The following is a 16,391-nucleotide window of genomic DNA, read 5'->3' on the forward strand; positions in this document are numbered from 1 at the left end:
CATCTTAAACAGTATTTTGTTCATATAGGTATTTTGAAATTGTGATAAGGATGGAGGAGGACTATGTTGCATGCTGGTTACACTGAGACTTGATGTATGATTGTGAGAGTGCTACTTCTCCCAAATGTTAAGGGAAACATGAAAAACAGAAACAGATCTTCAAGATCTGCTTTTCCTACATCAGCATTTCTGTATTTGTTATTGTGAAGAGGGTTCCTTCATAATGTTTCAGTTTTCTGCTATTTGTTCAATGCCAGGCCATACAGCTATTAAATTAAATGATATTTGCAAGGGAGTTTTTTAATAACAAACAGAAGCTAATTACATTCGAAGTGGCTGACATTGGCACACTGTGTAATCGATCATGAGTTTACACGTTCTCCATAAAGTAAAGAGTGGTCTTTGAGCACTGTATTCCCTTTTTTTATTCGTTTCATTTTCTTTTATAATAAAGCCGAAATGAACAGTTACAGAACATTTCAGGATTATCGAATATAATGTAGTAGAGAATTAAAAATACTGTTTGTGTTTTAACAGTAAAACGTTTACAATAATCTTAAGGCACTCTAGAATATAGAAAGTCAAGGAGCATTCCATTTTCATTTACTTTTATTAATCGGTATTAAAATATGAAGTAAGGTAATATTTCGTGTTACTCACACGTTTAAGAGTCAAACACCTGATGACAAAATAAACAATAAAAGGTACCTGTAAATCCCACGGGTGAGTGTGCTATCTCAAAGATCACTTGTCACAGCAATCGCCTAGGTAATACCCACCCCAAGAGTTGTATTTTGGGAATAAATCCATGCATTAGAAGTGGATTTTTTGCAAGGCAAATGAGAACATCTTGGGAAGAGGGTGTTCTCCTGCCAGAGAAGGGTGGGGTGAGTTTGTCTGAGTCACGCTAAGATCGGTGAGAAAAGAGAGATGCTGCCCGAGCCCCTTCGCAAGGGCTCCTGGCCTGACAGGTTGTGAATCGGAAACAATTTCAATCCATTCAAGAAAACAGTCCAAGAACTAGTAAAGGGAACCACCTAGCGATCACTGGCAACGTTCATGGACCAGCTCATTCTGGATGCTGGACACTTATAGTAGTACACAGCTTTTTAGCTAAAGGGCCTGAAAATCATTTATTTACTATGCATAAAAAGTTGGAACCATTTTAGGGAAGGACACTAGGAAAATGCAGCCTTGGATAAATCTCATTTTCAGATAAAAGGCAAACAGAAGCATTGCTCATTCGCACTTTTAACAGTATAGTACGGGAAGTTAAAGATAGTTTCAGAACAGAGAAATCGAGCAGTTTGTCTGTTTTTGCGGTTTTGCAGAGATCTCCGTGTACTTTCGCACGCCGGCCGCCTGGTGCCGCTGCTGACCGCAGAGGCTCCGCGCAGCTCCCGGCTCCACGGCCCCTGGGCTCGACCAGCAGGGGCTGCTCCGCTCGGGGGTCGGCGGGATAGATCGACACCTCCGTCCTGCTCACGGAGGGGGAAGGAAGGTTAGCCGAGAGGGAAATGGAGCTGAGAAAGAGGGAGGAACCGCTCCCAGGGCGAGCGTTGTTTGTGATACTGCTCCTCTGCGTGTCGGGGGGGAGAGCAGAAACCGCCCGGTACTCTGTGCCCGAAGAGGCGGCAAGAGGCTCCCTTGTGGCAAATATCGCTAAGGATTTGGGACTGACCGCTGAGGAATTGTCGACTCGACAGGTCCGACTCGTTCCTGAAGGAGAAAAACAGTATTTTCAACTGGATCGGCACACCGGGGATTTGGTTGTGCGAGAACAGATGGATCGGGAGGAGCTGTGCGGGCAGAGCGAGCCCTGCCTGGTACGTTTCGATGTGTTGTTGGAGGGTCCACTGCAGTCCTTCCGTGCCGAGGTAAGCCTCACAGACATTAATGATCATGCTCCCGTGTTCTTAAATAAAGATATAATCTTAAAGATCTCGGAAACTACAAAACCGAAAGCTCGTTTTTTACTGGAAAGCGCTCAGGATCCAGATGTGGGCAACAACAGTGTTCAGCATTACAGCATCAGCTCGAACGGTTATTTCCATATCTACACCCGGCAGCGTAGTGACGGCAGGAGGCACGCCGAGCTGATGTTGGACAGAGAGCTAGACCGGGAAAAGCAGGCAGAAGTGGCTTTCAGCATCACGGCTGTGGATGGTGGGTCTCCACCGCGCTCTGGTACAGCCGTAATCCACGTGGTAGTCCTGGATGCAAATGACAACATTCCAGTATTTACGCAGAGCCTGTATAAGGTCCGAGTATTAGAAAATAGCTCCGAGGATACCTTGGTGGCAGTGGTGTCTGCTAAAGATTTAGACTCAGGAATGAACGGGGAAATAGCCTATTCCATAGTTCAAAATTCAGAGGATAATCGAGAGACCTTTAAAATAAATCCAGAGACAGGGCAGATTCGACTCAAAAAAACACTGGATTATGAAGAAACAAAGACTTACGAGATAGACGTGCAGGCCACGGATGGAGGAGGCCTGTCTGCGAACTGCAAGGTGGAGGTGGAAGTGCAGGACGTGAACGACAACGCCCCCGAAGTAACAATCACCTCCCCCACCAGCAGCCTCTCCGAAGCGGCCCCGCTGAACACGGTGGTGGCCCTCTTCAGCGTGCGGGACCGAGACTCAGGGGACAACGGCAGGACGAGCTGCGAGCTGCTGGGCGAGCAGCCCTTCAGCATTTTGCCGCTGGTGGGTGAAGCGTACGCGCTAGTGACATTGGAGGCGTTGGACCGGGAGGAGGTGTCGGAGTACAACGTGACTGTGCGGGCCAGTGACGCCGGTACTCCTGCGCTCTCAACATCGGAGACGCTGTTGGTGCGGCTCTCGGACGTGAACGATAATGCGCCTACCTTCTCCCAGGCCATTTACAGCATGGTGCTACGCGAAAACAAGCCCGCTGGGACGATCCTGGGCCGCCTTAATGCCACAGACGCCGACACAGGTGAAAACGCCCGTGTCAGCTACATGCTGGTGCCGACTCCACTGGGGGTCTCCGCTGCGCGGTCCTTCTTGTCGGTGGAGGCCGAGAGCGGCATAGTGCGGGCTCTGCGTCCAGTGGACTACGAAGAGGTGCGCGCCTTAGAGGTGACCGTGCGCACAGCTGACGGGGGCTCGCCGGCGCTCAGCGCCGAGGCGCTGCTGCGGGTGCTGGTGCGGGACGAGAACGACAACGCGCCCGTCGTGCTGCACCCGCCTCCCGACGGCAGCGCGGCGGCGGGCGAGCTGGTGCCGCGCTGGGCGCAGGCGGGTTACCTGGTGGCCAAGGTGGTGGCGGTGGACGCGGACGCGGGGCAGAACGCGTGGCTGTCCTACGAGCTGGCCAAGGCGACGGAGCCGGGGCTCTTCCGCGTGGGGCTGCACAGCGGCGAGGTGCGCACAGCGCGGGCCGTGACCGAGCGCGATGCGCCCAAGCACAGGCTCGTTGTGCTGGTGCGAGACCGCGGGCAGCCGCCGCGCTCCGCCACCGCCACCCTCGCCATCGCCTTGGTGAACGGCTTCTCTGAAGCCTTCCTGCAGCTTTCGCAGGCGCCCGCGGGAAGCCCGCAGCAGGAGGAGGGCGACCACGACCTTCTCACCACCTACCTCATCGCCTCCCTCTGCTGCGTCTCCTCACTCTTCCTTGTATTCGTCGCCGCCTTTTCGGGGACCACGCTGTGTAAGGGTCGCCTCTGCCCGGCGCTCCCGAACTCCTCGGCCCGCAGCTCTGCTGACAGCGACTTGACCGCCGATGCCAGGGACGTGGCCGGCAGGGGAGATCTGTGGCCGGGTTACCACTACGAGAAGTATTTGACAAGCGGCTCGGGGCAGAGCGACTTCAAGTTCCTGAGGCCCGTCCTGCCGAGTCCGCAGAGTCCACCAGGCTGCGCGGAGGCTGGCAGGGGCGATATGCTTGAGTGCAGCCCCCAGCGCGCTGGCCAGAAGGGAGCCGAGCAGGGGACAGCAGCCCCTCCGTAGCTCTAACTGCCTGCCCGCCCTCCTCAAGCCCGGGCAGTTGCAGCGCGCATGCCTGCACGGCAGAGCGGGAGGTGCGTCTGTGCTTGCACCTGTCTGGGTGTGTTTCCCGTGTCTCGTCCCCACCATGCGATCTCGAGTAGGTGTAGTAATGTGCTGTTTTGCTGCGTGCATAATACCTGACAGGGAGATCCACGCGGAGGCCCCCTCCTGGTTTCTCAGAGCGGAGAAGGCGGGCGGGTGCCTCCGGACAAAGCCTCCGCCCCGCTGTGCGGGGTTGAAAGGACTTCCCCTAGTCCTCCGGCCCTGTGTTTGTCCTTGTCCTTCTCCTTGGCCCTCGGAATTGTGTTTGTCCTTGTGTTACCGGCGGATTTGTGGCAGGGCGCCGATGTCGGCGTCGCGGCGGGCTCCGGCAGATCGTAGCGGGCGGAGAGGCTGTGAGCTGCGGGCGCTACCGGTGCGTTTGTGTCAAGCTCGGCGTTTGCGCCCGCTGCGGGCTTTACCTTTGCCTTTGAGTGTGTGCGGCAGGCAGTGGGACATGTACACATGTGCCCGATGGAGCGTGGCTGCGAGAGGCAGCGGCCAGGACCGCGTCCCGACCAGGAGCAGTCCACAAGGAGAGGTGAAAAGTCCTTCACTTGGGGAGAAAGAATCCCTTGTTCCAGGAAAGCAGCCTAGTGGAAAAGGCCCGGGGGGTCCCGATGGACATCAAGATGAACCTGAGACAGCAGCGTGCCCTTGCCATAAAGAAGGCTAATGCTATCTCATGTTGCATCAGCGGAGTATCTCAAACAGGTTAAGGAAAATCGTCCTTCCCCTCTGATCACCATTGATGAGGCAAGACCCTGTCTAGTCTTTTAGAGCTGAAAGGGATCCAGCTCATGACACTTACCCTTGTTTCCTGGAGACTAAATTTGCGCTTGTAATTGGCCTAGCAAATGACCCTCTGAGAAGTCAGATGTATGATTTTCTTCACCCCCGAAGAGAAAAATAAATTAAATTAAATGAAAGAAACTTAAGTCTCCTTCCTTCACGAAATGACATGTTCCATCTTGGCGGTAGATTTTCTGAAATGCTTCATTAGTAGGGTTTGGCTCTCTAAATTGGCTCGTTAAGTTCTATAGCTCCTTAAATTCTTTGGCTCCTTAAATCCTTTGTCCTGCTTGTTAGGGAACACTGTGGACCTCATCCTGTCCTTTTTTTGGGATGTAACACAGGGGTGAGATTGGGCAGACAAAGATCATTCTCATGGAAATGCCACTTCGCCATCCTTCATTAAAAGCAAAGCAAGTCACGCTCATGTAATGCACTTTAGCCATGTTCCCATGTCAGCAGGGAAAGGATGGTGTGAGTCCTGTGTGTCAATGCAGCACAAGTGCTGCTCTCTTTCTTAGGTGGGTCCTGGATCTCCCTGTCTGAGATGCGTGGGCCCCAGTGTGCATTAGTGATGTGTGCTCCTCCAGCTTGGCCAGCAAGAGAGGTGCTTAGACTGAGTGCTGTCATCTCCAGGGGATGGAAATAACGTGCACAGTCAGAGATCCCTTTGGTTTAGAAAAGGATGGTTGGCTGTCTCTTGGGGATTGCCTCAAAACTCTAAGAGCAATCATGAATCTGAGATAGGCGGTAGCTAACGCTGTATGACCATTTGTTTGACTGGATTCTAAGGTAAATGAATGACGACTCTGTCCCTAGATAAACTTTAAAAGGCTCTCCCAGTTTTACCGTATCATTTTCCTTCCCATTTCCTGTAGGTTCTCCATGAGACTAGAGTGCAGTCCTGACATGATTTTTCGAGGTTTTAATTCCATAGTTTTAGAAAGCTTTCATACTCCTTTTTCCCTTTCTCTTTTCCTGTATGAGCTGTGTTGGAGCATTGTGTTACCTATTCCCCTGAAGAAGGACTGTCACCACAGGAAGAAGAACAGGTTATTGGAACAACGGTGGTATGGCACTGGACAAGTGGAAAAGCTCACGCTGCTTTGCACTGCATTCATAAGCCGCATGACCGACAAGCAGGACACGCTTTCCTGTAAAGGTGACCTGGAAAGAACACCCGAGCGCAATTCCTGCCACAATAAAAAGGCTGCTGCTGTTGGGAGAGTCCTTGTAGCGATGTTGTTTGCAGGCAAGCTCTGTGAGCACGCCGGCGTTTGGCAAGGGCTGAGAGACGGCGGCCAGGAGCGCGTCCCGTCCCGGAGCAGTCCCGCCGCGGGCCGCAGGGTGGTGCTCCTGGCCAAGGCGGCGGCGAGCGGCTGCGAGCCGGGAGGAGCCGAGCCCAGTACAACGCGGAGCAGCGCAGCCGGGAGGCGGCGGCGAGCGGTCCTCCGCGCCGAACAGCGCAGCAGCCGCTGGCGGTCCCGGACGGCCGCGCTGCGGGCCGCCAGCCGGCCTCGGCGAGAGGGAGAGAGGGAGGCCGCGAGGGAGGGCGCCCGCCCGCCCCGCCGCGCTGCTGCCGGGCGCCGCTTCCCGCGGAGGACTGCGGCAGACGGAGGGTGTCCGCCGCCCCGCCATGGCGTCTGCAAGGCAAGTGCTTTGTCTGTGTGCTTTGCTGTGCGTGCCGCGCGTTCGCTGCGAGCCCATCCGCTACTCCGTAGCCGAGGAGGGGGAGAGCGGCTCCGTGGTGGCCAACGTGGCGGAGGACGCGGGGCTGACCCCGGCGCAGCTCTCGGCTCGCCGGGCACGCATTGCCTCACCGGCCGGCCGGCAACACTTTCGCTTAGAGCGCGCCACCGGCCGCCTCGTCCTGGCGGAGCGGCTCGATCGCGAGGAGCTGTGCGGCCGCTCGCTTACCTGCACGCTCGCCTTCGAGCTCCTGCTCGAAAACCCGCTGCAGTTCTTTCGGGTCGAGGTGGCCGTGGAGGACGTCAACGACCACTCGCCGGTCTTTCCCGAGGAACGAGTCACTTTTCAGATCCTGGAAACCAGCGACCCTGGCTCACGTTTCCCTTTGGAGGCGGCTCAGGACCTGGACGTTGGCAGCAACAGCATCCAGTCGTATAGCATCACTCCTGAGAGCGAGTACTTCAGTGTTTCTTTTAAGGATCCAAGAAATAAGCTCATCGAATTGGTTTTGGAAAACCCTCTAGACAGAGAGGATCAGCCAGAGTTGCTTTTCAGTCTCATTGCTATAGACGGTGGCTCTCCACCTAGGAGTGGGACCGTGCAAATCCACATCGTAGTTCTGGATGTAAATGACAACGCTCCCATCTTTACTCAGGACGTGTATGTTGGTCAGGTATTGGAAAGTGCCCCAGCGGGCTTTGTGGTTCTCAGAGTTGTAGCCACAGATGCAGACGTGGGACTTAATGGTGACATCTCCTACAGGTTCAGCCAAGCAGTCAGTGAGAGCCACTTGCCTTTCACCATTGACAGCATGAGTGGTAAAATTCGAGTTGCAAAGCCCCTGGATTTTGAGACCACACAGAAATATGAACTCAGTGTGCTGGCAACTGATGGTGGGGGCCTCTCAGGCATGTGCAATGTAGTGGTGGAGGTGATGGATGTGAATGACAATGCACCAGAACTGGTGGTCAGTTCCTTCAGCAGCCACATCCCCGAGAACACACTGCCTGGGACACTGGTAGCTGTATTTGCTGTGAGAGACCGGGATTCTGGTGTGAATGGGGAGATCACCTGTGCCCTTGAAGACCAGCTCTCCTTCTCCCTGAGGCCAGCCTATAAGAATTACTATGAGCTGGTGACCGTGAGCACATTGGACCGGGAGGAGACAGCTCAGTACCTTGTAGTCATCTTAGTGGCAGACGCAGGGTCTCCTTCGCTCACCACTACCCAGACCTTCACGGTGGACATCTCCGATGTCAATGACAATGCCCCTGTCTTCAACCAAACATCGTATACCATGTATGTGCGAGAGAACAATATCCCTGCGGTGCTTGTTGGGGCTGTCAGTGCAGTGGACTCAGACGCAGGACCCAATGCCAAGGTGATCTATTCCCTGAGGCCTGTGCACCCCACAGAGCGGGACCCCTGCTCCTGCATCTCTGTGAACTCAGAGAACGGACATGTGTTTGTGCTGCGTCCACTGGACTATGAGCAGGTGAGGCAGCTTGAGGTGCTGGTGAGTGCTACTGATGGGGGATCCCCTCCCCTCAGCACCAATGTCACCGTCCGCCTCCTCGTTGTGGACGAGAACGACAATGCCCCAGTGGTGTTGCACCCTGCTCAGGACAGCAGCCCGCCATCCAGTGAGCTGGTGCCAGCCTCGTCTGAGGTGGGGGACCTGGTCACCAAAGTGGTGGCCATTGATGCTGACTCTGGTCAGAACTCGTGGCTTTCCTTCCACCTTCTAAGGGCCACAGATCCTGGGCTGTTTGCTGTGGGTACCCAAAATGGGGAGGTGCGGCTGAGGAGGCCAGTGACAGAGAGGGATGCCATGAAGCAGAAGCTTGAAGTGCTGGTGCGTGACAATGGGAGGCCACCACTGTCGGCTACTGCAGCACTGAGCGTACTCCTCCTCAACAGCCTCTGGCAGGAACACCTGCCACAGCAGGAGGTGGCCGTGCAGGATGAAGACAGCTCCTTGACAATCTATTTAATCATTTCACTGGTCTTTGTCTCCGTCCTCTTCCTCACATCTGTCTCAGCCTTTGTTGCTTGCAAGGTGTGCAAGAGAAAGGATCTGAAAGGAGGGCATGTGCTGTATGGCACAGGCAACTTGCAGAGCAGTCTGGCTGATGGGGCTGCTGCTGGGACCCTGCCCCACACCTATTGCTACGAGATCAACCTCACCACGGGCTCGGGCAACAGCGAGTTCAAGTTCCTGAAACCCATCCTTCCGAACCTGCCGCCACAGCACTCTGGCACAGGCAGGGGTGTTGATGACACGGAGGATTTCCCACCAGTCCCTAACTCCATGGGGGATGGAGCCCTGGACATCTCTGGTCCATCATCTGTTGGACACTTTAATGGGCTTCCCTTTAACTAGGTCTGAGTCCACGCAGTGAAAGGCTTCATGCCTTGGAGCTGGAAGGGATCTGGCTCATGACACTCAGTCTTGTTTCCTGGAAATGAATCTGATCTTACAATTGGCCACACGAATAACTTTCTAACATTAAGTCAGATGTAGGCTTTTCTTCACTCCTCCGTAAAGAAAGAAAAATTAATAAAATTAAATAAACTAGGGTCTTTCTCCTTGAGGCAATGGTATGTTTCAGTTCTTATATTGGCTTTTCTGCAGTTTTCATGAGGAAGTTTTGATCCAGGCTCCTTGTCTAAATGCTTGTCATTAGAAAAGACCTCATGTCTCACCCTGTCCTATTCTGTGCTGAAACACAATGTTGAGGTTGGGCAGAAGACAAGGCGCTATAATCTTCCTCCCTTCCCTTCAGGATATGAATGGCATTATTCCTGTGTTTCACTGCAGTGGAAGTGCTCCTCTCTTTCTTTGCTGAGTCCTGGATCTCTCTGTGTGAGACATGTGAGCACCAAGTGTTTTTGCACTGTGTGGTCTTCCACCTTGGTTGGCATGAACCATGTTTTGTACTGAGTTCCACCGTCTCATCCTCTCCAGGACACAGCAAAAATGTGCAGAGCCAGACTTTGCAGTGGTCCATCTGCTTGGGATTGACTCAAAACTATAGCAGCACTAAGTATTCCAATATAGACTCTAAGTATACAGAGCTTTGACTGTGATCATATATTTGGGTGTTTTGAAAGTTGAGTCGACACATTGCCTCAGAGGGCCTTTGTCTACATGTAGAACCACGATAGTCTAAAAGTAGAATCCAGTTTGGTGTCATTGTTTTCATTCCTGCTTGCTGGTGTTCCCCAATGAGAGCTGAGAGATATTATGGTATGGTTTTCCAGATTTTTGTAAGAATGCTTATATTTTCCTTTTTTTCCCTTTCTCATCTGACTGTGTGTTTAAACATTTTCTTACCAATTCCCCTTAAGAAGAACTGACACCCAATTTATAGCAATGGGTTGTTGGAAGGAAGGTGATATGGGACTGGATACTTGAACACCCTCATGTTCTGTTGTGCTTCATTATACACTGTATCATTTTTAAGCTGGTATACCTTTGCCTGTAAAAGTGAAATGATATGAATGCCCGAGTGCCATTCTGGTAATAAAAATGATGCTGTTGTGGAGAGAGTCTTTATAGTAGTGTTCTTTGCAGGAAAGCTCTGTAAAGGATTCAGGGTTTTTCCAATGTCTGGGTTCTTTTTCATTTACTATATATATTTGTACTTGGTTCCTTGATTGAGGTTTTGTAATGGGGGCATGTGTCCTCTACCTGGAGAAGTGACCGCTAGTGCCTGAAGGAAAAGGGTGGGTACCAGGGATTTGCTAGAAGGCGTCTTGTGGGTCTTGTAAGCACTGAACATAAGTGGCTGAACAGCTGGACTCAGAAGAGTGGTCGTCAACGGCACAATGTCCTGTTGGATGCCAGGAACTCTTGGTGTACCCAATTGATCAATACTGAATATTTTTTTTGTTTCTTTCTTGATTGAGGTATTGTTTTGGAGGCACGTGTTCTCTACCTGGAGATGTGGCAGCTAGTGCCTGGAGGAAAAGAGTGGGTAGCGGGGATTTGCTGGCAGGCCTCTTGTGGGCCTTGTGAGCACTGAGCATAAGAAGTTTCTGTGCAGCTGGGCCCAGAAGGGTGGTGATCAGTGGCACAAAGTCCCGTTGAATGCCAGGAACTTTTGGTGTACCCCATGGGTCAATACTGATTGCATTCCTGTTTAATGTCCTTATAAATAATTTCGATGATGGGACAGAGTGTACCCCCTGTAAGTCAGCAGGTGCCAGAAGATGGAGGTGAGCATGGGGGAGGAGAGTGTTGGCTAGAGCAGATGGTGTTGCTGTCATCAAAAGGACCTGGAGAACCTGGAGAAATGGGCTGTCTGGACCCTCATAGAATTCCACAAGGAGAGGTGCAATGTCCTTCAGTTGTGGACGACCAATGCTATGTTTCAGGAAAGCAGCCCACTGGAAAAGGCCCTGAGGGTCCCATTGGACACCCAGTTAAACCTGAGCGAACAGCATGGCCTGGCCATATTTAAGGCTAATGGTGTTTCAGCTTGCATAGGATGAATATCGCGAGCAAATCAAGGGAGTATCTCGAGCAGCACAAAGGGAAGTCCTCCTTCCCCTCTGTTCACCACAGGTGAGGCCAAACCCTGTCTAGTGTTTTAGAGCTGGAAGGGATCTAGCTCATGACACTTAGCCTTGTTTCCTTGAGACACAGTTTGCGCTTGTAATTGGCCTTGTAAATGATTCTCTAACCCTACATCAGATGTTGTTTTCCTTCACCTGTCCAAAATAAATAAAAGATTTACATAAAATGAAAGAAACTAAGGTCCTCGACCTTCAGGAAATGAAGTGTTTCAGCTCAGTCAGGGTCTTTTCTAAAGTCCCTCATTAGTAGGGTTTAGCTCTTTATATTGGCTCATTAAGTACTAAGGCTCCTTAAATTCTTTGGCTCCTTAAATTCTTTGTCCTGCTTGTTAGGTAACGATGTGGACCTCATCCTGTCCTTTTTCTGGGATGTAACACAAGGGTGATATTGGGCAGACAAAGATCATTCTCACACCAATGGCGCTTGGCCATCCGGCCTGAAAAGCAAAGCAAGTCACGCTCATGTAATGCACTTTAGCCATGCCCCCATGTCAGCAGGGAAAGGATGGTGTGTGTCCTGTGTGTCAATGCAGCACAAGTGCTGCTCTCTTTCTTAGCTGGGTCCTGGATCTCCCTGTCTGAGATGCGTGGGCCCCAGTGTGCATTAGTGATGTGTGCTCCTCCAGCTTGGCCAGCAAGAGAGGTGCTTAGACTGAGTGCTGTCATCTCCAGGGGACAGAAAAAATGTGCACAACCAGAGATCCCTGTGGTTTAGAAAAGGATGGTTGGCTGTCTCTTGGGGATTGCCTCAAAGCTCTAGAAGCACTCATGATGCTGGGAATGAGTGTAAATATAAAGCACTGTGAACTTCTGTTTCCCTGGATTCTAAGGTAAATGAATGACGACTCTGTCCCTAGACAAATACGGTCTCCCAGTTTTATCCCATCATGCTCCTTCCCATTTCCTGTAGGTTCTCCCTCTGACGAGAGTGCAGTCCTGACATGATTTTTCGAGGTTTTAATTCCATAGTTTTAGAAAGCTTTCATACTCCTTTTTCCCTTTCTCTTTTCCTGTATGAGCTGTGTTGGAGCATTGTGTTACCTATTCCCCTGAAGAAGGACTGTCACCACAGGAAGAAGAACAGGTTATTGGAACAACGGTGGTATGGCACTGGACAAATGGAAAAGCTCAGGCTGCTTTGCACTGCGTTCATAAGCCGCATGACCGTCAAGCAGGACACGCTTTCCTGTAAAGGTGACATGGAAAGAGCACCCGAGCGCTATTCCTGCCACAATAAAAAGGCTGCTGCTGTTGGGAGAGTCCTTGTAGCGATGTTGTTTGCAGGCAAGCTCTGTGAGCACGCCGGCGTTTGGCAAGGGCTGAGAGACGGCGGCCAGGAGCGCGTCCCGTCCCGGAGCAGTCCCGCCGCGGGCCGCAGGGTGGTGCTCCTGGCCAAGGCGGCGGCGAGCGGCTGCGAGCCGGGAGGAGCCGAGCCCAGTACAACGCGGAGCAGCGCAGCCGGGAGGCGGCGGCGAGCGGTCCTCCGCGCCGAACAGCGCAGCAGCCGCTGGCGGTCCCGGACGGCCGCGCTGCGGGCCGCCAGCCGGCCTCGGCGAGAGGGAGAGAGGGAGGCCGCGAGGGAGGGCGCCCGCCCGCCCCGCCGCGCTGCTGCCGGGCGCCGCTTCCCGCGGAGGACTGCGGCAGACGGAGGGTGTCCGCCGCCCCGCCATGGCGTCTGCAAGGCAAGTGCTTTGTCTGTGTGCTTTGCTGTGCGTGCCGCGCGTTCGCTGCGAGCCCATCCGCTACTCCGTAGCCGAGGAGGGGGAGAGCGGCTCCGTGGTGGCCAACGTGGCGGAGGACGCGGGGCTGACCCCGGCGCAGCTCTCGGCTCGCCGGGCACGCATTGCCTCACCGGCCGGCCGGCAACACTTTCGCTTAGAGCGCGCCACCGGCCGCCTCGTCCTGGCGGAGCGGCTCGATCGCGAGGAGCTGTGCGGCCGCTCGCTTACCTGCACGCTCGCCTTCGAGCTCCTGCTCGAAAACCCGCTGCAGTTCTTTCGGGTCGAGGTGGCCGTGGAGGACGTCAACGACCACTCGCCGGTCTTTCCCGAGGAACGAGTCACTTTTCAGATCCCGGAAAGGGGCGACCCAGGCTCACGTTTCCCCGTGGAGGCAGCTCAGGACCTGGACGTTGGCAGCAACAGCATCCAGGCTTACAGCATCGCTCCTGAGAACGAATATTTTAGTGTCTCTTTCGGGACTCACAGTGACGATGACAAGTATGTCGACTTGGTCTTAGATCAAACGCTGGACAGAGAGGCACATTCGGAGTTGCTTTTCAGTCTCATTGCTACAGACGGTGGCTCTCCACCTAGGAGCGGGACCACCCAAATTCACATCATAGTTCTAGATGTAAATGACAATGCCCCCACCTTCACACAGAAGCATTACATTGGACGTGTTTTGGAAAATGCCCCAATAGGTTCTGTGATTCTCAGCGTTGTTGCAATGGATCCAGATGTGGGACTGAATGGTGACATCTCCTACAGGTTCAGCAATGTTCTTGGGGACAGCCAATTGCCTTTCACAATTGATCCCATGAGTGGTGAAATTCGAGTCACAAAGCCCCTGGACTTCGAGGCCACACAGAGATATGAGCTCAGTGTGCGGGCAACTGATGGTGGGGGCCTCTCGGCACTCTGCAAGGTGTTGGTGGAGGTGGTGGATGTGAATGACAATGCACCGGAGCTGGTGGTCAGTTCCTTCAGCAGCCCCCTCCCTGAGAATGCAGAGCCTGGAACAGTGGTCGCCCTCTTTGCTGTGAGAGACCGGGATTCTGGTGTGAATGGGGAGATCACCTGTGCCCTTGAAGACCAGCTCTCCTTCTCCCTAAGGCCAGCCTATAAGAATTACTATGAGCTGGTGACCGTGAGCACATTGGACCGGGAGGAGACAGCTCAGTACCTTGTAGTCATCTTAGTGGCAGATGCAGGTTCTCCTCCTCTCACCACTACCCAGACCTTCACGGTGGACATCTCTGATGTCAACGACAGTGCCCCTGTCTTCAACCAGACATCATACACCATGTATGTGCGAGAGAACAATATCCCTGCAGTGCTTGTTGGGGCTGTCAGTGCAGTGGACTCAGATGCAGGACCCAATGCCAAGGTGATCTATTCCCTGGGGTCTGTACACCCTGCAGAGCGAGACACCTGCTCCTGCATCTCCGTGAACTCAGAGAACGGGCATGTGTTTGTGCTGCGTTCACTGGACTATGAGCAGGTGAGGCAGCTTGAGGTGCTGGTGAGTGCCACCGATGCGGGGTCCCCTCCCCTCAGCACCAACGTCACTGTCCGCCTCCTCGTGGTGGACGAGAACGACAATGCCCCACTGGTGTTGCACCCTGCTCAGGACAGCAGCACACTATCCAGTGAGCTGGTGCCAGCCTCGTCCAAGGTGGGGGACCTGGTCACCAAAGTGGTGGCTGTTGATGCCGACTCTGGTCAGAACTCCTGGCTTTCCTTCCACCTTCTAAGGGCCACAGACCCTGGGCTGTTTGCTGTGGGTACCCAAAATGGGGAGGTACGGCTGAGGAGGCCAGTGACAGAGAGGGATGCCATGAAGCAGAAGCTTGAAGTGCTGGTGCGTGACAATGGGAGGCCACCACTGTCGGCCACTGCAGCACTGAGCGTACTCCTCCTCAACAGCCTCTGGCAGGAACACCTGCCACAGCAGGAGGTGGCTGTACAGGATGAAGACAGCTCCCTGACAATCTATTTAATCATTTCACTGGTCTTTGTCTCCGTCCTCTTCCTCACATCTGTCTCAGCCTTTGTTGCTTGCAAGGTGTGCGAGAGAAAGGAGCTGAAAGGAGGACATGTGCTGTATGGCACGGGGAACTTGCAGAGCAGTCTGGCTGATGGGGCTGCTGCTGGGACCCTGCCCCACGCCTATTGCTACGAGATCAACCTCACCACAGGCTCGGGCAACAGCGAGTTCAAGTTCCTGAGGCCCATCCTCCCGAGCCTGCCGCCACAGCACTCTGGCACAGGCAGGGGTTTTGATGACACAGAGGATTTCCCACCAGTCCCTAACTCCATGGGGGATGGAGCCCTGGACATCTCTGGTCCATCATCTGTTGGACACTTTAATGGGCTTCCCTTTAACTAGGTCTGAGTCCACGCAGTGAAAGGCTTCATGCCTTGGAGCTGGAAGGGATCTGGCTTATGATATTCAGTCTTGTTTCCTGGAGATTAAATCTGCATTTGTAATTGACTTTACAACTGACCCTCTAACACAAGTCAGATATATGTTTTTCTTCACCCTTCCAAAAAGATTAAAAATAAGAAAAATATGAGAAAACTAAGGCATTTCTCCTCAGGCAACGATATGTTTCAGCTCTGATATTGGCTTTTCCAAACTGCTTCATGAGGAATATTTTATCCAGGTTCCCTGGCTAAGTGCTTTTCATTAGGCAATACCTTGGCTGTCACCCTGTTTTATTCTGTGCTGAAACACAATGTTGTGGTTGGGTAGATGACAGGGCAGTATAGCCCTTCTCCCTTGTCTGCAAGGCAGGAAAAGCATTAGCCCTGTGTTTCACTGTGATGCAAGTGCTACTCTCTTTCTTTGCTGAATCCTGTGTCTCTTTGTGAGACGTGAGCACCATTTGTTTTTGCACTGCATTGTCTTCCCTTTCGACTGGCAGGAAGCATGCTTTGTACTGAGTTCCGCCATGTCATCTTAATGTCGGCACAGCAAAAATGTGCAGAGCCAGACTTTGCAGTTGTCCATCTGCTTGGGATTGACTCGAAACTATAGCAGCACTAAGTATTCCAACATAGACTGTAATTATACAGGGCTTTGACTGTGATCATTGTGTTTGGGTGGATTGAAATTCAAGTCGACACATTGCCTCAGAGGACCTTTTTCTGCAGGTGGAACCAAGATAAACTTTCAAAAGGGAAACTCATCTTGGTATCATTGTTTTCATTCTTGCTTACCGGATTTCCTCAATTGCAGTGAATTGCTATCATGGCATATTTTTCCAGGTTTTCATTAGAATGCTTAAATTTTCCTTTTTTCCCTTTCTCCTTTGGCTGCCTATTTAAACATTGTCTTACCAATTCCCCTGAAGAAGGACTGACACCCAACCTATAACAATGGGTTGTTGGAAAGAAGTTGTTATTGGACTGGATATTTAAACACCCTCATGTTCTATTGTGCTGCGTTATACACTGTATCATTTTTAATCCAGGATATCCTTGTGTGTAAATATGGAATAAAATGAGTGCCCGTGTGCCACTCTGGCAATAAAAAGGATGCTGTTGAGGAGAG

At 52.6% G+C, this 16,391-nt stretch overlaps 3 protein-coding genes across 3 annotated transcripts; all 3 read left to right on the forward strand.

The window, feature by feature from the left end:
• The first annotated feature begins 1,517 nt into the window (after positions 1-1,517).
• On the forward strand, positions 1,518-4,870 carry LOC106049462 (protocadherin beta-16-like). Its single transcript, XM_048055126.2, has one exon. It carries the CDS (start codon positions 1,518-1,520, stop codon positions 3,972-3,974), a length of 2,457 nt encoding a protein of 818 aa, XP_047911083.2. The 3' UTR covers positions 3,975-4,870.
• Positions 4,871-5,153: 283 nt separating this feature from the next.
• LOC136786410 (protocadherin beta-15-like) lies at positions 5,154-9,893 on the forward strand. The gene has a single exon (XM_066977266.1). It carries the CDS (start codon positions 6,481-6,483, stop codon positions 8,914-8,916), a length of 2,436 nt encoding a protein of 811 aa, XP_066833367.1. The 5' UTR covers positions 5,154-6,480; the 3' UTR covers positions 8,917-9,893.
• Positions 9,894-11,573: 1,680 nt separating this feature from the next.
• Positions 11,574-16,385, forward strand: LOC136786406 (protocadherin beta-15-like). Its single transcript, XM_066977262.1, has one exon. It carries the CDS (start codon positions 12,783-12,785, stop codon positions 15,222-15,224), a length of 2,442 nt encoding a protein of 813 aa, XP_066833363.1. The 5' UTR covers positions 11,574-12,782; the 3' UTR covers positions 15,225-16,385.
• Positions 16,386-16,391: the final 6 nt, after the last annotated feature.

The sequence above is a fragment of the Anser cygnoides genome, chromosome 14, assembly GCF_040182565.1.
Source record: "Anser cygnoides isolate HZ-2024a breed goose chromosome 14, Taihu_goose_T2T_genome, whole genome shotgun sequence".
NCBI classification, from domain to species: domain Eukaryota; kingdom Metazoa; phylum Chordata; class Aves; order Anseriformes; family Anatidae; genus Anser; species Anser cygnoides.